The sequence below is a fragment of the Brachyistius frenatus genome, unplaced genomic scaffold, assembly GCF_029030835.1.
Source record: "Brachyistius frenatus isolate BFR_SWC_R1_liver_20210118 unplaced genomic scaffold, ASM2903083v1 Contig_162, whole genome shotgun sequence".
Taxonomy (NCBI): domain Eukaryota; kingdom Metazoa; phylum Chordata; class Actinopteri; family Embiotocidae; genus Brachyistius; species Brachyistius frenatus.
The window spans coordinates 650,489-677,456 of record NW_027210761.1 but is presented as its reverse complement, the minus strand read 5'-3'; the positions used below and the strand labels follow the sequence as shown (position 1 = coordinate 677,456).

The following is a 26,968-nucleotide window of genomic DNA, read 5'->3' as shown; positions in this document are numbered from 1 at the left end:
TGTAAGTATTTTTTAAGTTATTTCACTTGATCAACATCAGCACCCGTGTTACACGTTGTTCTGTGACCACTGGTATGTGCACATTTGCAATTCAAACTCTGGAAATAGGCAACAGTGGCCGAGTACACAATGCTTCAGAGAGCCTACAGCTATGAAGCAACGGGTGGACGAGGTGTTCTGAGGGACATTCATGTTTAAAAAGGGCAGAACGTCACCGTCTCGGACTAAAGAGGGCGAGTCAGGTCAGGAGCAACCAGGTGGGGTTTTCTTTGACATTTGCCTGAATTCATCCCCCGAGGGTGAGACCGTCAACACCGAGTTCTACCGCGACATTCTGAGTCGTCTGAGGGGGAAAAACATCGTGCCCTACTTGCAGGATTTGGCTCCTTTAGATTTCTTTCTGTATCCCCAAAAAAAGTTGAATCAAACTTTGAAGTGCGATCTCTGCTCAGGTTTCCGCTCATGCAAAAATCCGCACATTCCAGTGGTCACAAAATTTGTTCATCCAAGAAAATGAATGTCTTACCAGGTCCTCAGAGGTGAGGTGAGTCAGTCTCTCGTGGATGAGGGCCGCCTGCTCCTCGCTCATCACGTACTCCCCTCTCCTGTCACCCAGCACCAGCTCCGGCCACATGGGTCCCTCGCTGCGCTTCTGCAGAGTCACCTCCAGGCTGAGGACACATTCACAGAGTACATCATTACAAATAAACACATATTCCTTCTCAGCCAAAGTGCTGATGATATACGAGCCATATATATGTAAATAATAAAGTTTAAGTACGCAGCATGCAGACAGAAAAAAAATCAGAAAAGTTACTTACTGGTTTCCTAAACTGGAAAATGGAGCGATGCTTCAACCCAGAAAAAGCCAAAACTTTGGTTCCACAATTTCAGAAAGTGCCCGAGAGCCTGATTTTTAAAAAACTACAGAGCACTCATAGTACTTAGGATGACAACGATGCAATCAACGAGTAAACATCCAATCAGGAGCAGTTTCAGGGGCTAAAATGCAGTGTTGATGAGAGAAGTCAGAGAAAAACTCAAAGAGTTATTCAGCCGGGCAGAACTGTGGCAGATTTGGTTTTCACACATATTATGTTTCTCAGTTAGAAATGAGCATTTGAGGTTGTGTTGCAGAATAAATCACTGGAGAAAGCACTGAAAAATGGCAATAATACCAATTCAGATTTCAACATCATAATAAGCTGCAATTACTTCTTCACAAAATATGTACTAGTTTAAAATTTTAACTAGAATTATGATTAATCAAAATAAGTGTAATTTCCCACAGCTTTAGTTTTACTTAAATAACATAACTGTATGTTGCTTAAAAAAAATAAAAAGTGAAAGAAAAATATTCAGCAACTATTTTAATAATTCATTCGATGTTTAAGTTATTTTTCATGCAAAAATGCCAAATATTTGAGTCCAAGTCCTGGACACATTCTGCTGGTCTGAAAAGTGAAGCCAATGTAGATGTACATTAAACTGCAATACCACTGAGGGCCACTAGGGGCTGGCTCTGAAAAAAAAAATCTGGCTCCAATAGATACCCATTCAAAAAGCATCAACTTCTCTCATGACATACAAAGTCAATATTTTTTCCCCGACAAGTCATAATGTTATTATGTCATGTCAATGTGTCATTCGCTAAATTCACCCCTTTAAAATCAGTGTTCTGGGGCTCCATCTAAAAATAATTCCATAATCAATTAGACATTGAAGCTAATTAAGATTGCTGACAATGAAATAAATATTTCCACCAACATTTCAGATCATGTGCTACTGTTAGTTTGCAGGTGTGAAGTCTGCATGGTGTTATTAATACATTTGAAATCTAAACCCCGAGGGTTCGCCATGAATTCAATGATAGGACACAAGCACCTATTTATTTACTCTCCGTTTTGCACTAACTGACGATAATGAGTATCAGTTTTCATGAATGCCAGAAAAAGTATGAATAATTCAGAATAAAATTAGAATAACATTATTATCCTCCTCGTTAAACATATATTAGCATATGTGCATTTTGCCCAGAGCGAGACAACCTCACGTTTTCTTGTGGACGTCGGCACTGAGGCTCCACACGCACAACGCAACATGTGCAGGTTTCTATTAAACATAATGAGGAGAGCATAATAAATTATGTTGGTGCTTCATCATGTTTCCTGGAACAGAATTCATCATGTATTCTCCACTGCATTTTGCAAAAGTGTGACACCGACACAGTATCCCAAGTGGACTGACGGGTGTATTACAGGCGTCGGCGTGATCCTGGGTTGTTTATTTGGTTCAACGTCTTTCCCTTACAAACGATCTCTCATGCAACATCTGTATCTGTATTCAGCCAAAAAAGTATTCAGATAAAAGTTTCATTTTAGCCATCATGGAATCACAGTTAACTGTTAATAAAGCTGATAGTTGTCAGTTTACACTACAAAATAAACCTGCTAGCTAAGTGTTACCTACATTTGTGATATCAGAATTTAACAAATGGGAGTTGTTGTTTTTTGCCAACTTTGATTTGAATCCAACATTGTACTCACTACTGACGCCTAACTCCCGCCCAATTAACACATGCTTAGTCATCTAATGCCTTCCCACTGGTAATGTGTCACATTACATCTCATCAATTTATTGCTTAGGTTTTCTGCTCATCATTCATTATTATTGAAAACATTTTTAGGCATGAAAATAGTCGTTCTCCTGCCTCAGCGTGACATGCTTTGTGCATGCTGCAGCTTTTATCCAAGAATGTGAACATGCTCTTCAGAAGCCAGGTTCTTTTGTGCTCTATTGTACAGCTGGATGTTACAAAACAGGTCTATATTTGGGCAGAGATGGCAAGACATAAAGAAGACACAAAAGGCAGCTTCTTAATTCACTTCCGGACACAGAAAAGCAGGATGGTGCTCAGCTGTCTGTCTATAAAGAGCACAGCCCATTGGTATGGAAAAATATGTTCGACACACATAATGGGACAGTAATGCATTTTTTTTTTCTCGGTATTTACATTGTAAAAGGTCATCCAGATGCTCTCTGCAGACACGTAGACAAACTGACGTGTTAAATTCCCATTTAAACTGTTTGGGTTTATTTGACCAGAAACAAATCAAACTGTGTATTTTGTTTGCCAACAATAATATCCTTTGTGTGTCGGTAGAAAAACCGAGTCAACACCCAGGAGAAAGGCATGATGTCTGGGAGATATTCACAGTTTAAAAGGGCATCGGACTGTTTGCAGTGCCCAAAGGACGAAAAGGACGGGTCACTGATGGTAAAAATCATCTTGATAGATAAGCAAGAAGAAGCATAAAAGATACATAATACAAGAAAAGGCGCTCATGTCCACCTCACATCCTCATTCAAACATCATTTTTTTTAGATTTTTCTTTCTGGGCACAACAAAAACTCCAGACAGACAAAAGCAGGCACACTCTCTCCTTCTCACACACAAGAGCCTTTAAAACCGACCAAGGCTAATCAGAAAACTAAAAAAAAAATAGACTATGTAACAGCTTTTTACACTGAATGGAGCATCGGAAGACTCGTGTTGACGGAACAGGAAGCAGAGATGGAGACTACATATAAAAGGATTTAAAGTGGAGGATATGACTAAGCTCATATTGACTACCGGATAAATAGACCCCGTGCTTATGAACACTATTCAGCCCCCAAGGGAGAGAAAAAAATCGACATTATTCCCTCTAAAACTTCAGTTCCAATACCTTTAATTTAGTTTAAGGAGTATTTTGTATTCTGCATCTGGAGAGACGTATAGGTCTTGGCCACAGTTCTTTACTAACCATCTTTACTCCCATTATTGGCCAACAATATCCCCAGTCAAGAAAACAGCTTGTAGTCAAGAGGTGTGATCAAATAGTTCAGAGACTGTTCCTGTTGCACTCCAACAGTCCACGCAAACAGTTCTCCAACATACATGCACGCTCACAGCATGTCGTGTGGAAGTGTGTATAAAACTAATTTAACACATGCGTATTTCCCACTACGAGGCCACATTTCCTACAAACCCTGTCAATACCGTTTTATTCTGGGTCTTCCTTTCTTTCCGGTCAACCAGCATGTGGTTTGTTATGATCATGGGAGGAGAGGTTGAAGAGCATCTCTGGCTGTAAATGAGGAGTTAGTTTTGTTGATAAAGCAAGTTTTATTTAGAAAGGCTGAATTTGTTCCCACTGTGTAAGTTTTTTGCAGAAGCACTTACAAATACTGTGGAGACTGCTCGAATTTGCAAGATAGCGATTTCCTAAAGGGAATAATTTTCTGCCGCTTTTTTGGGGGGCAGATGTCCCCTGCGAGCTCCTCCCGTGGGACCCCAAGCTGTTCCCAGGCCAGATGCGAGATATTCACTCCCCTCAGCATGCTGAGGTTCTACCTAAGGGTCTCCTACTAGTTGAACATGCCTGGAAAATTTTCAAAGGAAGGCGCCCAGGAGGCACCCTAATCAGATGCCTGAATCACATCAACTGGCTCCTTTAGACGTGAAGGAGCGACTCCCTCTGGAAGCGGGAGCTCCTTAATCTATCTCCAAGGCTGGTAAGTGAAAGCTTTGCCTTCTGTCTGAGCTCCTTCTTCACCAAAACGGTGACGAAGTACAATGTCTGCTTTAGAGCTGATGACGAACTGATCTGCAACATTCTGCGCTCGCTTAATTAAAAATGATCAACAAATAATTTTTCATTATGGTAAGTGTATCTGATGTTTCAGGCCTCACAAATCCCTGAAGTAGTGAATGAATCCAGTTTCAGCTCACGAAAACACTGAAAATAAAAGAAGATTTCAGACGCAAAAACTTTACACAATCCAGATCGCAAACCTTTTGTCATCTTTGATGATCCATGCGCTGGCCTCGGGGTCTACAGGTGCATGCAGCTGGCCTTCGAGCAACGCAGGGAAACCCTGAACTCCAATGCTCACGCTGTCTGCTGTCAGCCTGAACTGCACCTCCTCTTTGGTGACACCCTCGGGCATGCGCACACACACCGTGATGTCCTCGCCCGTCTGCTGCCAAAAGTAAATGGGATCTGAAATCAAACAGGAGAGAAATGTACAGCGGTATGGTTATTGATAGTCCTGAGCCAGCTGTCACAGAGTCATACATAAAACATATAATACAGTGCAGAGACCGAAGGTAATTACTCTTGAATATTCAGTGACACTGCAGATGGGAGATATTAAAATAAATGAATTATCATACCGCAAGTGGGGATAACCAGGACGGAGCTCACAGTGATGCTATTAAGGCAATTCTCCAGCGCGATTTGAATGTAATGAATTTTTAAACCTAAAGCGTTTTGCAGAACTGTAAAGTGAAACCATTACATTTATTTCATTATTTATTATTTGTAGTGTCAGGTGTCCACGAAACACTCAAATGGATCCAATTAAAGTGCAAACATGGCTCATGTAATGGTTCAGAATTGAGCTGAAATGTTTAATCGATTATTTAATTGGTGGATTATTAGAAAATGATCAGCAATCATTTTTATGATTATTAAAAGTCTGTTTTTATGCAAAAAATGACATCCTCAGTGTAATAGAATATTAATGGGCAAAATTCATACAGAAACAGCATCTAAAATGTTCACATGGAGTTGTACTTAAAGGAAACCATTTAACAGTTTTAATGAGACCCATATCTAGGAGGAAACGCTAAGTAGGGGTGATGTGTTTGCCCCTTTCCTCCAATTAAATCAAGTTTTTTAGCATTAATAGCTAAATATGTCTCAAACCAGTTACAACTCACACCTCTTCCAAAGATGGCACAGCAACCCACCCATTGGTTTGTGAACTGCCGTTTGCAGCCTCTCGTCTGGCGTTTTCGCCGTCACCATCTTGGTTATTTGGGAGTCAGAAGTGACCATATTTGGATGAGCTGGGGGAGGGGGTGAGGGGTGGAGCTGACTGAGAACCAGAGCACACAATGCCCCGCCCACCTATACCAGAAAATGCACTGTACGCCTGTCAATCAAACAAGGCACGTCCTTAAATATACCGCTTTTTGCAGCCTAAAATCTAATTAATTAAAGAATTATTTCCGGAAGGACCACCAGAACACTGATCAGAAGGAGGGAATTTAGCAAATGACACCATAATGATTTGTGGAAAGTATTTACTAACTTTGTATTTCATGATTTAAATTGACGCCTCTTTAATGAGAGTCTATTGGAACCAGAGCCCCTAATGGCCCTCAGTGGTATTGCATGTCAAGAAACCGCTGCATTGGCTTCACTTTTCTGACCCGGAGACTATGTCCATTCTTACATCCAGTCTATGGACATAATCCTGTTTGTGTGCTTGTAAGAAGGACATCTTGAAAACCTGTGAACAGATCTCAATCAAATCTAGTGCAAATTTCAGCCACTGGCCAAGGAACATGTTTTTGGTGCAGATCGACACCAGTAGCTGATTCATCATGTTTTTAAAAGATGTCTCAACATTGCTATGGTAAACAGTTTTTTTTTGTTTTTTTTAATAACATGCTGCTCTTACTTGAATAAAAAAAAATCTGCCACACAAATTCCTTAATTGTCCATTACTACTGTATGTGCATTTGAGATCTAAATCTTGTTCTTTTTTTCATTATCATAATTAAGTAACAAATTACTTAAAGTTCATAAAGTAGTGGCCAGCTTCAGTGTCATAAGTTACGAGTTGGCTGAGAAACTGGCACTTGACTACTTCCTTTACAGACATTTTTCACAAACGTGACAGCCACATTTCTGCTCCTTCTTGACGGGGAACAAATCTGTTCTCACCACTGCCCACATTGTTAAGAAGCCAAGTTTCTGTTGCCTCTGACTCAGCACCTCGACTGGCCCGTTATTCTTATTCGATCCTCCATCAAATCTGTTTATTTTATCTTGCAGCTAAAGACAACACCTGTACTGTGTTGTACGCCGTGTTAAAATGCATGAACGTTAATAAAGTGGAACTCGGCAGGGCATTTACGGCAAAAGCCTCGTTGGAAAAACAGGTGAACCGCAGGCAATGTGTTCTTCTTTAACGTCTCTCTAAAAGTGCGCAGATGCTTGATAAGATGACCGGCTGCCGAGCACATAATCATTGACGAAAGAAACAAACCCATCACAAATCCGATCGGACACAACTCTGCATCAATCCTATTGTCGAGAACGAGTCAGAGGTTGTTCACTCTTTCATCAACAAAGTCCGTTTCATGTGTTGCTGATCTGAAGGGGAATTCATACATTATTTTCTTTCAGGCTCGTGAAATGTTTCCCGCTTCCTATGAGCTGCCAGGAATTTAAAGAGCAGTAAATAAAGTGACCTCATCATTCTACCAACTCTAAAAACGGAAAAACTAACCAAATTTTATTCTAAATAATTTCTTTATAAATTCAAATTGTATATAAATATTTCAAGTTTATCTGCAATGCATTTATCTGACAAGTTACTTTTAATGTTCAGATTTTACCTGAAAATATAGAACAAGCTTAATTAAAGCAACACAGAGTTATGGATCCCAGTCTTTGTGGTTTGTGAGGCCTTACAAACAGTCGGTGTGTCGTTGGTGCTGCTTGTCAGATGAATTGTGAGCAGTTCATCCGTTTTATTATTTCCTGGTTTCACTCAACCGTGCGAGACGTCTGAGCCTGAAAGAATTTAAATTATCCAATACTCAAAAAAAGCAACGACTCGAACAAGTGAATGAAAATCTTTGGAGCAGAACGTTGTTGTTTTTTTTTTTTTTATCTTTTCCATCCTGGTAATCATCTCAAATTTCTCACTTCAGAAGAGCATGAACTCAAGCTGCAACAGTAAAATGCCTCGGACACGGTGCATCAGTTTTAACAATCTAATCGTATACAAATATATCAGTCACAAGTATAATTTTTATACAAAACGATACTTACAAGTCCATTTAGCTGATGATACTTTTGTATTTTTATGTAACTGGGATTTAATAGAAGGACTTTGACTTGTATGAAGTATAGTTGAAGTGTTGTATTGGTGGAATTATTTTGTCCCTATACAAGTTAGGAAATGGACTCTGAGGAAGTGTGATGTCACAACAGACACCAGATTTGAAAGATCTATCCAACACGTTCATTTAAATAAAAAAAGGTCCAGACATTAGCTTTAGCTAAAGGATAATTAATTTAGCTACAACAATTAAAAGATGAGAGTTTTCTTATCGTAGCTACAGGAGGCTGACCCCTTAGTCAGCCTTAATAAATACAATATTAAGGATGCTTTGATCCAAGCTGTTAATGGATCTACATATGAAGAACGATTTAAATAAGACAGAGGGAAGAGATTAGACTGAGCTAAATCATCTGATTCATTCACAATCAACTCTGTGCCAACTTTCTCGTATAAAAACCTTTCCACACTGTTGATCTCTTTTTCAGCGACTCAGTAGCCAAAGTGTAAAACAATCCAAATCTTTAAAATGTAGCGCGACTATGAATCACACTCGGTCATACTTGATTACTTTTGGAATTTACTTTCAAAAGTAAATTATCTTTAAGACCTTTCCAACCATTCATTTGGACACGTTTTCTATTTGTACAGTCTGTATACTTTTGGAATATTTATATTTTCTTCATTACCACATGAAGTCACTTCCATCTCTCCTGCCCATCTTTTGCATTTCCTCTCATCACGCTTCTTTGAAAATGCATCTTCTCTTGACATCTAATCAATTTTCTTCCCATCTGAGAGGTGAAATGGAGAGTGCTGATAAAAGGATTGGCTGAAAAGCTGCCATTATTCTGCATCTGCACCATTACCACACACTTTGCCCTGTCTGGGTCAACTTGTGTTATTTTTTTTTATATCTTTTGAAAAAGAGATTAGCTGTTTGTTTGCTTGTTTAGAGGTTGATAGTATCTAAATATAAAAGCAAAGAAAAAGGGACCAGTTGGATATACATGTTCAATTCAGTTAATTTAGTGAATGTTTTATGGACTTAAAGAAAAGTTTTGGTGGCATGAAAACTGAAATATTTCGACAGTTGTTCGATGTTTTGCATCTTTCCTAAAGTAGGGACTAAAGCAAACATCGCAAGTTAACCAAATTAAAGTGCAGCCAGTGATATTTAATGCATATTGAGATGTGTTGCTGGCATAAAATTTAAATTGAGCATATCTTTTTCATAAAACAATAGAATTTCTCTATTTCAACATGTGATATGTTTTCTCAATTAAAATTTGGCTTATGTGATTTGCAAGTCAGTTTTTATCTTATGTCATGTCTTTTTTATATTTTAAAGAAGGTCCATGTGCCATAAAAATACTTTGAAAGTGTCACATCGCTTAGGACACTGAAGAATACACACAGCCTATATTCAGCCACTCTGCTGTTTGGACTTCCTTTACTTTGTGATGTCACAAACTCACACTCATGTCAAATGTCCCCTCTCAGAATGCTTCTTCTTCTTAGAGCTTCAAAGAGAAGCTTAAAAGAAAAGATGTAAAATTGATGTGATTGTTTTTGGTATTTAAAACCACCAAAATATCTTCTTATAATGATATATAATATGATATAAAAGCTAAATGAAACCCTGGAAAATTGTAAAATATGGGACCTTTAATGACTGACAAGAAAATAAAAATGATGAGCTGTTCCTTTAATTGATCAGAAATAAATTACTGGTAATGTTGATAGTTATCTAACAAGTACATAGACAAATAGTTTTTTGTTCCAGTCTCCAAAATGTGAGAATGTTCTTTTTTTCCACCTTTAAGTTTATGACTGAAGCAGTTTGTAGATGGCCCATTACTTTTAGCATGTTTAACTAAATCAATCCATTAGTTAAATATTTAACAGAAATACTCTTGAAAAAAATACGTCCCTCGAACACTATCACTCTTCCACTATCTGAACAGCTATCTTAATGTTGTTGATGCCAGTCAGTGAAGCCACATTATGTTGAATGCGTCTAATAAACACAGTTTAAAACAAGGTCAATACAAACAGGAACAAATGGGGTGGAAATGGATCTGTGTACACAGATACAGATTACCAGACACGACAGGGACCCCCGTCTGATTGGGAATATTCTGCTAACCGCTCAGGCGTTTCTATGGCGACAACCGAACTCGTCAGTTTGTGCTGCTCTTAAAAGTAACGAGCGAAATAAGTCGACGCTGCTGAATAGAAAACAAGCGGAGGCAACCGCGTAATGCGTCTGAACTAGAAATGGTCTTATCACACAAATGCAGAGTAATGACGGGCGCGGTGATTTCATGTGTCTCATGGTGGGAGGCAGCGCTGCAGCTCGGAGCCGGCATTTCACTTTGTTTCAACACTTTCACAGGCAGCCTGACTCTCTGGTCAGTTTCAGACTGTGACCTCAACAAGACAACGAATGAAGATTCAATTTCTAACTATAACTACGATCAAAGCCGCGCCATGTCAAAACCTCTCTCAGTCTTTTCCGACAGTGTGAAGCATGAGTTAGGCTGTGTCGAATCCTCTGTTGGGACTTCGTGACGTTTTCTAAATAAAGTCGGCGATCTTTTGACACAGATCGACAGGATGAAGACTGGCACTGAAGTGAAGACCCAAAGAAACAAGTTTTGGTTTTTTTTTTAAACAGCCCCAAGTGGCCCTCAGTGGTATTGCACTTTAAGCATCTGAGACCGTGTATTTTTATATACTTTTAACAATGCAACACAATTTAACAACAGCAAAGCAAACCGCATCCCGCTACAAAGCAAACGGCAACCGGTAAAAGTTAGACACGAGTCGGCTGAAGATAGTAAATCAATTTGTAGTAAAAGTATTCCTCTCAGGAGATGACAGAGCTGTCACCTCATAAACCAAAGAAGAATTACAGCACCTTTTTTTGGATCAGCACAGTAGCTTTTAGAGAAAACGCTTTTATCACATATAGTGGGTGTTTTACTGCAGTTTTGTTTAGAAAACAACAAACACATATGACCAAACAATGGCATCGGAACCGTCAAACTACCTGGTAGGGACGTGACGTAAAGTCGAGTAAAATCCCTAAACACAATAAAAAATCTTTCTCCCAGTTTGCTGTCAGATTTCCCAGCAGCCCCCCTTTGACCCACCTGTCTTCTCCACCTCCATGGGCTCCGGTTCCGGCTGCTCCACGGGCTGCCCGTCCACGTGCGTGAAGACGAACGGCTTCTCCGAGGCCACCATCAGCCCCTTCCCCCGGGGCCCCACCGCCGCGTAGTGAGGCACCGACTTCCCCCTGAGGACCCTCCTCTTCCTCACCTCGTACGTCTTGTCCTGACCTGCATGAGAGAACCCGAAAGTGCAGCGATGAGAACCGTGAAGTAATCTTGTCTTCTGTTAAACTCTAATTGAGACCGGGAGGAATTACAGCCACACCAACATGCCTCATGTCAAGAGGGACAGCACGCTCATATTATTTTAGCCCCATTAGTCCTTACACAGTGAGTTCAGACCACCTCCATTAGGGAAGCGGTTTTATGTCCCTGTGGGTATATTGAGTCTTTTATTCCACCAGCTATTAGCTCTTTGAAAAACTGTGCAAGGCAGCTGACTCGGCGTTCAGTTCCTTATTCTGGCTTTGTTTTATATTTTTGGGGGTTTTCAGTGATGATGCCAACGTGCAAAGCATGTCATATTTTGTGTGTTTGTTGCTATCGTTTCCATACACTCCGTTTATGAGGTGCACCTGTCTGCAAATACAGCAGTGCTGTTTATCCTCCCTTCGCTAAGGTTAACTTTTGTAGAAACATTTCAGAGAAGTGTTAAATCTGCTTCATGATCAGCTTCTACTGTTTCCTGTCACTCTGCTTTTTATCACAATATCTTTAACCGATAAATGTTTTTAAGTCTAATTTGTGATTATAGCCGACGTCAACAGGAGAATGAACAGGAAATAAGTAAAACCTTCTGTGCATCTCCATTGTAGTGAAAGTCCTGCTGTTTCACATGAGATTTAGGTTGTAACTAGTCGATTAAATAATAATCATTTTCAATGATTATTGATTAATAACAAGTCATTTCCATATTTAAGACTAAAAGAACATTCAATAATAAATGTTTCTGTCTAATATATTACTATTACTTCCAATTGAAAACAAACAGGTTTACTTCAGCATGCCCAACTGAATTCTGTCACTTTATATTTCTAAAACAGCTCATCTAAAATTGCATTTGTTTTAACCCTGGATAAATAATATACAGTCTCTAAAAAAAAACTATCATAAATTGTTTATCAGCCTCGTAATTTGGTGTTACTTCGATTTATACACTTAAATTTCAATACTATATAGATCCTACATGATTTGCGACAGAAACATCCGCATCCATCCTCGCCAGCTCCGTGTAATGGTGAGAGAGAAGCCGTTCATAAGATCACAGATTCAACTTTTTGTTTCTCATGTTTGCTGATATTCATTAAGTTGACTTCTAAGAATGTCTTACGTTGGGAATAATATGCAAGATTAAGCTGCAGCGAGCAGATATCAAACGGTCGCTTCTTTAAATCCAACTAAATAAGGAAGAGACTCTCCAAAGGCTTCTTCTGGTGTTTTGTCCGTCCAATATTTGAATCATTAGTCAGGGTGGCTTTCTTTCTCAGCCAGTGCCAGCAACTTTAATGAAAATCCTTCCTGCTAATGTTGGCCTCAGAGTCCACTAATCTCATAAGAGACATAATGATTAAACTCCGTTAAAGAAAGGCTGTGACTAACATCTTTGTATGGTTTAATTAACGAGGATTTCATTCATCTACAGGATAAGGAAACTGCAAAAATGTGCATTATAATGACATAACAGGCTGGAAATTTTGATCCTAACTATGTACGACACACTTGTCTTAACTTGCTTCATGCTCGATTTCCAACCTTGCAAAGTGTCAGAGCACCACCCACCATGTCCTGCAGCGTTGGCGACAGTCATCCACTCCAGAGACACCGAGTATCCACTTCCTTTGGTTTCCTGCGGGTCCTTCTGGATGCGCAGCAGCAGAACCTCCACGGTGTGGATGCCCGCTTGGACATGCGAGACACTGTGGAGGACGGTGAAAGGCTCCCCCGTGTCTTCGCTGAACAGCGGCTACAGGGAACAAGATGAACAAATAAGTTTTATCGTTTCAACAGGAAACTGTTCACAAAGGACAAAGTCTGCACAGTTAAGTGTTAATTTAATGTAAAAAAAAATAGCCTTTATTTACATTTTACAATGGTCCCTCATAAAAACTGGGTAAAATCACTTCCTAGAATTGAAATGATTAGTGGATTATTAGTAATTTATCAAGCAAAGATGCTAAATCACTAATTTCAGTTTTTTAAATGTTTTCTTCTCCGTCTTAATTTTTTTTAATTTGAATATCTTTGTCTTTTTGACTTTTGGTCAGACAAAACGAGGAATCCAACGATGAATTTGGCTGAAATTTGTGAGGGAATTGGTAAAATTGTATGTAAATCTACATCCCAAAACTATTTTAACTCATCAAAACATAACAAATATACACTATAATTGTATAATGATGAATAAATGCGAACAAATGGAAATAACCATTATCTAATAGGCCACTATGACAGACTTTCTTGTGCCGTTTCATGTCAGCGGTGGCCTTCCTCGCCGAAAACAACTACCTTCATCAACATCCTTCAAAGTAATTATTTCATGAAAAAAACATTGACCTTTGGGAAACTGGTTGAAATGTTATTTCACACAGCAAATTGAAGTATACATATTTAATAAGTGCACTGATTGTTTTGAATGTCACCTACAAATGTGTGTCGCAGACTGGATTAAGGGACGAGATGTGTCCGAGAGGTTTATCACGAAACACTTTCAGAAAGAGTCCGAACCTCTCCGAGCGGTAGCCACAAAAACGCATTAACAGACGATTTTGAATCCAGCAGGCAAAAAATTGATAGGGATGAAAAGTGTAATTTAATATAACGAAACAAGATCTTCAAATTGTCAAGAAATTCTTCTCACAATGATGCGAACCATCTCTTGTCTTTGTTCGGGCTTCAACAGAAGTCTATGTTTGTGCACCAGAAACGTCACGTGAGTGTTTCTCTATGACCCAATCTTTAAAAAAAAAAAAAAATGTAACGTCTCTGGATTTTTAATCACTTTTCAATGTGTGTGTGTGAGTTTTTAAACTTGCATAACTGAACGCGTTACATACATTTCGTACGTACGTTTCTACAGAGGATGCACACCGGAGCCTGACGCCAACCGAGCCGGCTAACATCCAGTTTAGCCCTTTGCTTACTTGAACGGGGATAAAATAAATCAGTCGTGCAGCTCTTCTCGACCTTCCAAATGTTATCAAACCAAATGACTAAAAACTTTTTATTCGTCGTTTTACAGCCGCAACAGGAGCGACAATGCCGGCTACTGTTGAGTAAGATGTGTCAACGAGGTTTTTTCTAATCACTCTCACTTACAGAAGGAGGAGACAAAAGTGATGTTTTGTTCTTGATGTCTGTCTTCGATTTGTTGCCTTATAAATCGACATATATCGGTTCCTTAGCAACACGATAACCGAGGTGCAAATACGCAAAATAAATGAATTGTTTGGAGAAAAAAACGGAGGTTTGTTTAAAAGCAGTGAGTGAGTCGATGTCCGAAGGGTCTTTTTTTTAAACAAAATATATGTACGCCAGCTACACATATAAAAGTGTACTTTCCCAGCAATCCAAATATTCATATCATGCACGTGAAACAGATCACTTGTGGACCACCATGTTAACAAACTCACTTTTATCTTCCAGATATCCTTAATTTTACTATTTTTTTGTTCTTCAACTGAAGTCAAGCTCTCACTATTAAATCTGCTTTACATCATCCACTCACAGGACTTCAGTAGTTTGTCATTTGTCATCAGATAATATAAAAATCTTGTCATCTACATTTTCAGTTAATTCTACTGTGGCTATTCTTGTAAATCGTTCTTGAAACTTTAAAATGCAGTTGTAAAACTTTAGGGGCAGGTGTTGCTGCATCTTCTCGTGAATATAAAACTGGAAAACCTTAAAGAGTTTAAAAAAAAAAAAAAAAGCCTCTAAATGGTGGGAAATGATAAAAGGCTCACGGGTATACAGACTGATGGCCATAAGCAAACAAATGTAGCTGTAAAAGAGGCTTTAATGAAGGCCACAGCTTTAACTGTCAGCATCAAACTTGGCTAAATGGTTTTAAACAGTTCATACTGCACTCTAAGAGGGAAACATCACTCTTTATTGCACCAATAAAATGTTCATTCTAACTAGTATTTCTATATCAGTGTCTATTGTCTGATTGAAGAAGGTGACGTGATGCTGAGAAGCCTGACTTTAATGTGACTGCATCATCACCATCATTACAAAACACGCACACAGCAAAGTCAGAGATGCAAAATGACTTGGATGAGTGCTGAAACTTAAAATTAAAGCATTGGAAGTTATTGACTCGAGGGCTTTAATCTCCATTACAAATTCCACTCTTGAACTTTGCTGGTCGAATTGCATCAAGTGTGCTTGTTCGGAGAGGGAACTCTCATTTGCAGCTGATCCCAATTGCAAGCCTGTTAGCATGATAAAGTGCACAAAGACTTCCTTCTTTACAAATACAACTATAGCGAAGCTTTTCAGACACAGAAATAGGTTTTAAAAGTTTAATTTGCAGTTAAACTGGTGAAAAATGCTTCTTTTAACAAGATGCTGTGAGGAATATGATTTCATAACACAATAACACGTTTATTGGCTTTAAACTCTAACTTCAAAATAGATTTTACTGAGACTTTTGAATATTTCAGCATTCAAATACAATGTTTATAATGTCGTCGCCTTCCAGCCTGGAGGTCCCTGTACCAAATAACTGTTATAATGTAAAAACTATTAAACATAACAAAACTTTCCATCATTTTTTAAAGCGTGCCGAGTTTGGACGCCACAAAGAAGCCGCTCAGATGTGCTGCGATTAAAACCGATGCCACATTGGTGTGTTTCAAATTTGGCCGAGTTGCACGTGAGAATTTTAAAAACAGGTTGAATAACATGAGCATGACTGACTCATTGTTACAAAGCTCTACCTGGATGAGATACGAGTCGTTTGATTCCCACCTGTTACAGCAGCATGAAGGAGGAAAGAAAGAAGTGAATAAGCCGTGAAAAGATCGTTTGATTTGGTGGAAGTCAAAATGATGATTTTTGATGAGTTTTTCCAAACCTCACTTTGGCTTTGCTCTTATCCATAGAGCTCAAAATTGTCACTTAATACGTTTTTAATAGTTATCGGCAGTTATCTATGGCACAGAGGCGTTAGGTAGATAAAGCTTTTGTGGAGTTTTATGACAATTAGAAAAACTTTGAGAGACTAGTTTTATCATTCAAGGCACCTTTGAGTTTTAGAAATGAGGCAAATATAAAAAATTGGCTTGTGAGCAGCAGATGTGTCTGAGGGAGCCGGTAAAGTTTATGTGAATCTGTCATAGTTACTTCGGCTACCTTTTTTTCTTTTTTTTTTTACTAAATATCAACAGTGCGTCTCTTCACAATGTAATTTAGTGACTCAAGATTACATCACCAGTTGAAATAACTGGACAGTCAGTTTCCGGACATTGAAATCATCTCCCCATCGCCCTCAATCTTGACATACTTGTCAACAACAGTTATGACCGCACCAATGAGCTGGTGAGTAGCATTTCAAGAAGTGTCATTTACAAATGCTAATAACAAGCAGCGTCAAGCCAAAAAAGCAGATGACAAAGCAGCACTGTTGTTACAAGGGAACATGGTGTGAAACTGTTTTTATCAGCTCAGTCGGTGTTGCTGCACTTCCAGTTAGTCACCAACAGAGGTCAACAACCATGAATTTGTCTTTTGTACTTTCACACAGACTGATATTCTACGTTCCAATGATTAATATTCTACGGTGGCTATTTTAATTATGAGAAAGGCACAAAAATGTTTTAACACGTATTTGTGTAGGACTCCCAGCTGTACTGTACTTACCTCCCACTTCACATGGGAGCCGTCGCCCCTCTTGCCGGTGCGGAGGAGGTAGAGTCGGCCGCTGCCGTCAGACAGAGCCGCCCAGGTCGCTGAGGTGAGGCTGAGCGAGGCACAGAGACGATCCTCACAGCGGCTGGACTCGGGGTTTATACGGTACATCTCTCTCGGCTTCCCCAGGGCCGTGTCCTGGACGCACATGATTACTTGATTAAACTTGTTCATTTGGAGGATGAAATGTCAAAAATAGCCTGTGAAAATGCCCATTTACAAACTCTTAAATGACATGCTTTGTCCAATTAACCAATCTAACTCCAAAGATACTCAGTTTTCTGTCACTTGTTGCAAAGAAAAGCACAAATCTTGTCTTCTGAGGCTGAAACCAGATGATGTTTGAATTTGTTTTTTTGCTTGAAAAGCAGCTCCAAATATCAATAAAATAAACAGCTTGAATTTCAGCTCGAGATGTGAATGGCTTTTGTCACGACTTCAGTGCATCACTAACACTCGGAAGAGTTTATATAATATTGTAAAAGGGGACATTTTTCTGTTCTTACTGCGACCAACCAATCAAATTACAAGGTTAAAGCAATCCGGTCGAGATTACAAAGACTCAAACGGTGACACTTCATAATTGAAAGCATTGAACTGAAGAAGAGGAGAAAGGTCACTGCTTCTGTCTGGAGTGAGGAACTCTCATCCTGTAATAATCCAAGCAATCGACATCTGATATGAAAACACGGTAAAAAAAAATGGTTTTCTATTATGCTCTTATTGTGAAAAAGACACAAGAATGTTCAACATGAACTCATCAAGGAGAGATTTAGTTCCCAAGTGTCATGTGGCCGTCCATGTGACCCGGCTTTAGTGTGTGATTCACCAATCTGAGAGCCTTTATTAGTAATAGATAGACTCCCCACCATACGAGCATCACTCATCGCACGAGGTAACTCTTTTTCAAAAAGGATTATGCAGCAGCTGCCAGGTTGTTGCCATGGAGCGTCCCACTGCGCATTATACTTCTAACTAATGTATGATGGTCCTTTCAGATCATTTTCTCCAGCATCTGCCTTAATGCCCCGAACACAGTGTGAGCCGCCTATGTACGAATGTGCCGAATGTGTACAAAAGGCCCGCCGAGGACAGTAATTATGATGTGATCATTGTAATTAGAATTCGAGCAACACATTTCAATGATCTTCATTTAATGATACCACTGAAAGCTAGAAATACTGTCTCACAAGATTACAGTCGTCATTCAGGCTAGTTTAGACATTAAAAAAAAAAAAAAAAAAAAAAATAAAAAAAATCAGCAATTATCTCTAATTATGGTCAATGATGTCTTTAACATAAAAGAAGTCTCAGTTGAAAAGGTAATCTGTATGATTTCGCTCCTCGTCTCAACATCTTATCACTGGGTAACAAACCTGGATCAGAACCTGCAGTCAATTATGTAATTAGTGCCGTGATTCACCACAGACATAAAAGGGCTCAAACTTTATCTGCTCTGCTGTGATGCGTCATACGACGGACAAAAAGCTGAACAGAGTTGTGTTCGTCCCTAAATACTGAAACTCTCACTCCCTCTTTCATAGAAGATATTATATTAAATAATAGTGTATTATTAATATTATCGTACGACTTTTAAAATATTCGTATTGTTGCATTTAAGCAGAGATGCTTCTCTCTTGACATCACCTGCTAGAAATGCAACATGAGCTGATGCAGCCCTCGCACAAGTATTTGGTCTCCACCTACTGGTGCATCAGGTGCATTAATCCACCTATAATTTCACTAGAACATCATTAGACTCACACATCTTTCATTTGCCAAATACAATAGAATATATTTATGTTTTCTGCATAGACATTGGTGGAGGAATAATAATAACAAACAGATCTATGTCGCTGGAATTCGAAGGAAAAAAAAAAAAAAACGAGATGATTTTAAAAGCTTACCAGAGTGACGGTGAGACTGAGAACTCGTCCTTTGCAGTCCAAAAACAAAACACTGTCTTCGTACCACGGGTCGAGGTGCAGGTAGTTGTACATGCCAAAAGCACGCATGTGCTCGAGGGTGTACTGAGTGTCCTTCAGCTTCACCTCCTCCACAGCTGCAGGAGATATGAAAAAAAAACCACAAAAAAAACACGAAAATTGCTCCTAAATAAAACAAAATCATCAGCTCTTTTTAAAGACGAATGTATTTAGTAATATATATGCCTAAAACACCCTCATGTGCATTCAGGCATCTACAGTAGCCATCAGTGGACGTTGGTAGATCGGTGCACATTATACATTCACTATGGAGGTTACATTTGTCTTCGTGTCTTTTCTATGAACAGCCCTTCAATACTTTTATCCAATGCGTATTTTCTGTTTGTGTACTTTATGTAAAGCACTTTGAAACTTTCTGGGATGCATGATGGACAAATTAAGAGCCACCAAAGTAGAGAAATTAAAAATATTGATAGCATAAGCTCCTCATAGCTCTTTTACAGAATAAATATTGCAGCCACCCACTGTGTGACTTTTTTTTAGTTTTAAATGCCCTTGTTTTGTTTTGTTTTTTTGTTTTGTTTTGAATGCTGTGCGCTGGAGCTAAAGGCTATTTCCACATTATAGACAGTATAAACGAAGTTATGCATGCATATTATCAGTACGAGTTGTCATCATCAGTAACTTGAATGTTAGTCTGATAACCTGCAGTGAATTAAAACACCCTGGTGTTCAAAGTCCTCCTCAGGTTTTGGTGGAGGACCTGAAGCCTCACTGTGAACCAGTCAGCTGGGCTGCAGCTGCAGCTGCTGCAGTGTCAGTAACCATCACCAAAACAAAGAGTTTCAAGTGTTAAAATGGTTATCTTAAATCTTAATAACCCCGGTTGGTACCTTTAGAAATACAGGTGACAGGAGTTGTTGTTGTTATAGCTGTAAGTCTTGGCTAGCACACTTGCTAATTGAGTTTCTCTCACCGGCGTCCAGCTCCACGTTGTAGGTCGGGATGGCGTCCAGAGACAACCGGTAACTTTCAAAGTTTGGGTCCACGAGGTCTCTGTTGACCTTCAAGGAGTAATTAGACGCAGCCATGTCTTTTTTTTAATATATATATATGTGACTGGCTTATTCACAAGTTGATGCCAGCCTGTACAGCAGGGTGATGATCTCGGTGGTGCAGCAGTCAGACACACGTTTCCTGTTTTGCCTGACATCATGGGAAATTGAGTCCTTTGGTTCTTCTTCTCTTAAAAACACGAAATGTGCCTTCATAATTGTTTAAATTTAGTCGTAACAGCCCAAACTCATTCCTCTGAAAATAAAAAACGTCATTCGACTTTAACCTATTGCCATGAGTTGGTTTATTTCTGGTTGTTGTTGTAAAATGAACCGCTCCACAGGCGGAACCATTTCGCCTTTGACGTTTTTAGACGGTGCCGTTGCGTGAAGGGACCGTATGTTCCCCAGCTGATCCTTTTCGACAAAGGTAACGTCCACGTGATAACTGGCTATATTAAACCCTTTTTCATACATTTTCCTCGTTCCGTTGCATCCAAGCCAGTGTTTGCGTTTACATTTCAGGCAGATCATGAGCAAAGACTCCCAAATGAGGGCTGCAATAAACCAGAAGCTGATAGAAATGGGAGAACGGGAGCGGTAAGCGAGATTTCTTTTCCTCTGCATTGATTTGACGGCGGACGGCTTAAGTGACACCGTCGCGGCTTTATGTTTTTTTTCAGACGTTCAGATAAAGTGTGCGTAATGTCTACTAAACGTGTGGCCGCAGGTTGAAAGAGTTGCTCAGGGCGAAGCTGGTGGAGTGCGGGTGGAAGGATCAGCTGAAGGCACAGTGCAAAGGTAATTGTGTGTGTTCATTTCGGTGTGTGTGTGTGATGGTGTTGTGGTTCCTAAGGAAACTGCATTGCTGAAATGATTAAGTCCTCTGTCCAGATGTGATCAGAGAAAAGGGCCTGGAGCACGTCACAGTGGAGGACCTGGTCACAGACGTCACACCAAAAGGCAGAGGTGAGCGCGCACACACACGTTCAAACGACAGTCTCACTCAAGTACTTCATCAGGTTTAGTGTGTACAATCTTGACAAACCAATCAGCGGGTCCAAGAGATCACACCAACACCACAGTCAAACGTTGCTCTTCTGAAACGTGGAGACTTGTTGATTTATTGAAACAACCAGAAACACACGGATGCCAAATATCGTTTATAATCTTTAAAGCATAGATTGTAAGACTGCATTCAAAAACAAACAAACAAAAAAAAAACTGCTGACATTTCCATTGTAGCCTCAATGCTTTGATGAACTGCAGATGAGAATTACTGGAAGGTGTTTTTTTAATTGTTGTAAAGTAGCTTGAGGAGGACAAAACATGATGCTGTCAAATATTGATGTGAGAAACACCTTCAAACACAGATTTGTTTTTGTTTTTTCTATCTCCCTCCCGTGCAGCGCTCGTACCCGACAGCGTGAAGAAAGAGCTGCTGCAGAGAATCCGAGCTTTTCTAGCTCAACACGCCACCTTGTGAACGAGACGATTGCGGTCTAGACACATTTTTTTTTTTACTCGGTTAGATCCACAATTTAAAATCCAAAACCGATGTTTGTTCTCATTGTGAGCAATGCTGAAAGTGTTAATTTTATTTTGTATTGTGTGTTTTCATATTGATTTTAGTTTATTATGCTCCAGTTTTGAAAAAAAAAAAAAAGAAAAGACAAAAAAAAGAAGGATAAAGTCATGCCTATTTTGGTCATCGAGTGTCCAGATTTTTTGCTTTACTCGCCGATTTGTAAACTAAATGTCGACAGATTCGTCTAGTTTTCTCAACCGACAGCAGGATGAGTGACTGGTGCTTAAAAATAAGGCTCTGGTACGGGATGACGAAACGTGTGGTCGGACTCTGGTTATTTAGGATGTTATGTGAGAATGCAAGAAATGTGTTCGTGTAAATACTTTGTTATTACTGAGAGCTCGGTAGTTGCGTCATCCAGGACTTCACTGATAATTAGAGCATTTGTAAAAAAATAGAAATGAACAAAAAAAATAACATATCTAAATGTATTCAGACTTTATTAATCCCACAGTGGGGAGATTTAGTCGTCACAGCAGCATAGAAACACAAAAAGGTGCGCACAATAAGAAAAAAATGACAAATACGTATACATAAAATAAGATGGATAAAAATAATTATTTTAGAAAAAAATTGAGCAATAAATAAATACACGCACACAAACTATACACAAAAACAAATAAATAAATACAGGTTGGGATGGATGGAAAGCGTCAGGTGCTATAAAATGAAATACAGTGCAACATTATTTTAGGGTGGTGTTGAATAACCTGACGTAGATCATTATAAAAGTTATAGTTTTCACCCTAAAAATAATCCATATTATATATTTCCCCCATCTTTAAATAAGGTTGTTGAGTGGTAAAAACATTTGTTTGACCAACATGAGCTGCAGCAATATTTGTATCACTTCACGCGCTGATGCTCACACGTCATGTGTCACTCTGAACCTGCAGGACAACATATCTTGTTCAGTTTTTTGTTTTTTTTCTTCATAATTTCAGACTTCATGCAAAGAGCTTGTCAGTCGATTGTGTGTGCTTCAAATACCAGTGACAGGAGGGCGTTTGTGCTCGAGGTCTTCACTGTGGTGCGTGGGCAGATTGAGAGCTTGTGCGTGTGGGCTGTTCGTGGACGTCTTCGTGCGGTACAGGAGGTCCTCGTGCGGCTGATTATGCCAACACAGATCCCAGCACCAACCCGTGAGGAACAACAAATCAATCTGAGCGCACGTTCAGCAGATTTAAATCCACAGCTCTGAAGTTTTTTGTGCGCCCGTCGCTCTTCACACCAAGTAAACTCTGCCTGAAATGTGGAAAACCTTTTAAATCCAGTAAAGAATACTTTCAGAAATAAACGTATTCGTTTTTTTTGCCAAGAGTTACCAAGATGTGAAGATCGATATTCACAGTCATGTCTGTATGCTGATGAGCGTACAACTTTAAGCACACAACTCAACACTGCAATGCAACTCATCTCTCAAACTATTCCTTTTTAAATAGCTTTCGGTTTCACATAAATTCAATGGTTATTATCATTTTTTATTATTATTAATAAGCCGTTGTACTACCAGCGAGCTATAATAATTTCCTGCACCAATTTGATGCAGTTTGTTGTTTTTGTTTGTATATTTGTCACCAGGATTGCAGATAAACTACAGACCCATCTTTCATAAAACGTGCACTAAAGGTGAAACATGGGCCAAGAAATAGCTAGAAATCTTTCACTTTCATAAAAATGTCAAGATCGCTAATTCGTCCAACTAAATGACATCATATATCCTAAAATCCAGTAGATGGCAGTAAAATTTGATAGTGACAAAAACATAGGCCATTCAGGAAATGCCATGACTCAATTTCACAATTAACAATACTCTATATAAACAATAGGACTAAATGGTTTGCTGAGATGTGAAGCTCCAGTTAGGTACAAGTGTATTTCTACGTCATCCCAATATTTCTGGAAATATATCCATACTTATTGATTGACAGATTTAGTTGAATGCTCCTCTGGTTTCATTGCTTCTGGCTGGTTATTACTCCAAAGAAATTTAAAGATGGCAGCCTGAAATACAATACAATTTTATTCAAAAAAATCTTTTTTGGAAGTATAATATAGCAAAGCATCAGAAACGTCTTGTTTTTTTATTAAACACTTTTAAACAAATAGTACTTGTGCTCGTTTTACTTGGTGCTTGTTTCACTTGGTGCATGTTGGGACAGCCGGCTCAGGCTGTAAAGCTCAACCCTAAATTTATGAGGGTTTGCACTGCAGTCAGGACGGGACATTTACATATTGGACCTTCCTTTTTAAACAAATGCAGTGTCTCCCTCAGAGTTCTTCAACTTCCGTACAACCTAACCTAGTTTATGAGGCTCATCGTTTTCATTTTAATATCTCCTCATTTTGTTTTATTTTGTTTCATCCCTCGTGGCCACGCTGCAGCGAGAGTGAAAACACATAAGTCACCTCGGTCAGTAGAAACACATGAAAAACTTGAATACTGTGACGTGAATCCCTTAAGTGACCATAAATGTTCTTCAGTAAAACAACAAATGAAAACTCATTCGTGCTCTTTTTGTGAAGATTCCTGTCTGATCCTAGTGTGTTTTTGTCCCCGATCACCTCTCCTCATGTGTGCTGTCATTTCCCTGTTTGTTATTGTATGCCACGTGCCTGTTTTGTTTTGTGTTCCTCACAGTATCCTCTTCCGAGCTCGCCCTCTGACTCGCTGTTCTCCATCAGCACAGCTGTGCCTCATCTCCGTGATCACCCTGCTGGATACAAATACCCCGGTCTCCCGTCTGCTCGTCGTCCGTCCGTCCGTTTACCTGCATGGTAGCACATCCCGTAAGTCCGTCTGTCTCATCTTTGAGAGTTTCCGGTTCTGACTCCCGTTTTGTTTCCTGCCTATCTGCCGTTCACCAGAACGAAGAAGATTACAGATCGTTCCCCTGAGATCATCTGCTGCAATCTTGGCAATCCTGTGTCGAGCTTCGAGTGTCACAGTCGACCCTGCCTTTCCGTCCAGTGTCGAGCCACGGGTATCACCTGTACGAAGAAACCTTCCAGCTCATTCCTCGGAGATCAGCTGTCGAAGGTTTGGCCATCCTGTGTAGAGTCCAGACTTCACACAAGTCGATCCGGCCAATCTGCTGAGCTGGTGGAGAACCTCGGGATCCCCACCAAGCTACGTCAGCCTGCCGCTCGCTGTAGAGAAGCCTCGGGATTCCCCAGCGAAGCCACGTCCCGCCACGTACCTGTCTGCCTGCCAGCCGCAGTCCGCGACGAGGCCTGTTTCGGGCTCAGGAGGAGAGAAGTGAGGAGAGGAGACTAGTCTTCCCGCTGAACATTGGGCTACGGCCCCATACGGACTTGAACATTGTTTATCTCTGCCGACTGTGTGTCAGTTGTTTGGAGAAAATAAAGACTCCCTGGTTCATAGAAACATCTATCCTACTGTGTCTGGGTCCGTTAAAACACTGCCATATCATAACACTTTTGGCTTTTGGCATTTCAACGACCAACACAATTCATCACTGCAAAGCTGTGGAACAAACCAGCTGTCAGAGATCAGGGAAGCTCACTCAGTTAATTCTTTTAAAAGAAAGCTCAAAACATATCTCTTTACTTCCTCATGCATTTTATCGGTTCTCATGCATCTCATTTCTTTTCTATATTTTTAAATGTTCCTTTGTCTGTTTTTATCTCAAACACTGCATGTAAATTATCTTGCTGTAAAGCATTTTGAGCTGCATTTCTTGTATGAAAGGTGCTATACAAATAAAGTTTATTATTATTTACTGTTCATATCTGCCATTCACAACTGCTGTATGTGCGTCTCATCTCGTCGCAACCAAACTCATACAGAAATCATCTTAAAAGAATGTGAACAGATGCGTCATCTCTTTATGTTGCGGCTAAAAGTTGAACTTACAAAACAAACTTTTATGTCTGTTGGCGTTGCAGTTCTCTGTACGTCAGCTTGCCTGCTAACAACGGGTCCGTTAGCCTAGCGTAGCGACGTTTTACACATTACATCCAATTTACTCAACACAAAACACTCCACATCGTCCCTCGCGACACCTAGCGTGGTGTTAAACTACATCCAACGAAATGTGAACTATTCAAAAAGAAGATAAGATACGTAGGGCGTCTAGTGACGAGTGAAGGTGTCCAGATAGACCCTAAAGATCTTGAGGCTGTTCACCATTTGAAGGTTAGAGAGCCAAAGAATGTGGGAGAGGTTAGAGCCCTCCTGGGGTTTCTAGGCTATTACAGAACCTTCATTCAAGACTTTTCTAGGGTAGCCAGGCCATTGTTTAATCTTGTAGAGGGCCCAAGTGAGTCTGGCCAGAAACTCATCACAGCTAGGTCTAAGAAGACCCAGCCTAAGGGCAAAGATAATGGCCAGCTCTCATCCAAAGCACCTGTTGAGTGGACACCAGAACACAGCGCTGTGGTGTCGCGCCTTGTTGACATGCTGAGCAGTCCACCCATCTTGGCCTACCCAGACTTTAATTTGCCCTTCGTCCTTCACACCGACGCTTCAAATGAAGGTCTGGGTGCAGTGCTCTATCAACAACAGGGAAGCAAACTCTGTGCTATCGCTTACGGTTCAAGGGCACTCACGCCTGCTGAGAAAAACTATCATCTGCATTCTGACAAGCTCGAGTTCCTTGCATTAAAGTGGGCAATCTGTGATGAATTTAGAGATTATCTCTATTATGCACCAACCTTCACCGCATACACTGATAACAATCCCCTGACTTGCGTATTGAGCACGGCCAAGTTGAATGCAGTTGGACATCGGCGGGTGGGTGAGTTAGCTGACTTCCATTTCACCATCAAATATCGTCCAGGCAAGTCAAACGCAGACGCCGACACCCTGTCGCGTCACCCAGTGCAACTTCACGAGCACCTGAATGGGTACACTGAAATAATGGCCCCAGATGTAGTCTCGACTGTGCTAAAACACCTGCATGATGATATGGGGCACGTTGGCGCAGACAAGGTCATTCACTTGGCTCGAGAAAGATTTTACTGGCCTTTTAAGCAGCGTGAAATTGAAGACGATGTCATTCGCCAGTGTCAGTGTGTTAAACAGAAGCGGCCAAACATCCCAGAGAGAGGCTCAATAACAACCAGTGCTCCCTTTGAGCTAATCTCTGTTGACTATCTCCATCTTGCACCAAGTAAAGGAGGCTACGAGTAGATCTAAGTCCTAGTAGATCACTTTACTCGCTTTGCACAGGCCTACCCGACCAAGGATAAGTCAGGTTGTTGTTGAAAGGACAGGAGACGGACCTGTGTACAGAGTGCAGCCGGAGACAGGAGACCAGGACCTCCGTACCCTGCATCGCAACCCTCTGCTCCCTGTTAACGATTTACCCTCGGAACAAGATGAGCAGGGTCAGCGTTGCACCCAGGAAAAGACTAAATCAA

At 40.0% G+C, this 26,968-nt stretch overlaps 2 protein-coding genes across 3 annotated transcripts in view; one reads left to right on the top strand and one right to left on the bottom strand.

Moving 5' to 3' along the window:
* nudcd1 (NudC domain containing 1) overlaps positions 1–20,099 on the bottom strand; it is a 33,717-nt gene extending 13,618 nt beyond the window's left edge. Inside the window, exons 1-7 of the mRNA XM_069716756.1 lie at positions 19,917–20,099; positions 18,902–19,056; positions 16,947–17,132; positions 12,864–13,047; positions 11,064–11,252; positions 4,838–5,045; positions 527–671 (exon numbers count right to left, since the gene is read on the bottom strand). Coding sequence (XP_069572857.1) covers positions 527–671; positions 4,838–5,045; positions 11,064–11,252; positions 12,864–13,047; positions 16,947–17,132; positions 18,902–19,056; positions 19,917–20,031 — 1,182 coding nt within the window. The 5' untranslated portion in view covers positions 20,032–20,099. The remainder of the gene's footprint in view (positions 1–526; positions 672–4,837; positions 5,046–11,063; positions 11,253–12,863; positions 13,048–16,946; positions 17,133–18,901; positions 19,057–19,916) is intronic.
* Positions 20,100–20,361: 262 nt separating this feature from the next.
* Positions 20,362–21,706, top strand: LOC138631659 (transcription and mRNA export factor ENY2). Of its 2 annotated transcripts, XM_069716750.1 has the most exons (5): positions 20,362–20,425; positions 20,521–20,595; positions 20,726–20,796; positions 20,890–20,964; positions 21,405–21,706. In XM_069716750.1, the coding sequence occupies exons 2-5, from the start codon at positions 20,528–20,530 to the stop codon at positions 21,479–21,481; spliced, it is 291 nt and encodes a 96-aa protein (XP_069572851.1). In that variant the 5' UTR covers positions 20,362–20,425; positions 20,521–20,527; the 3' UTR covers positions 21,482–21,706. The 2 variants fall into 2 exon arrangements, with proteins under 2 accessions (XP_069572851.1, XP_069572849.1); XM_069716748.1 differs by lacking the exon at positions 20,362–20,425 and having other exon boundaries at positions 20,432–20,595.
* The last annotated feature ends 5,262 nt before the right edge of the window (positions 21,707–26,968 follow it).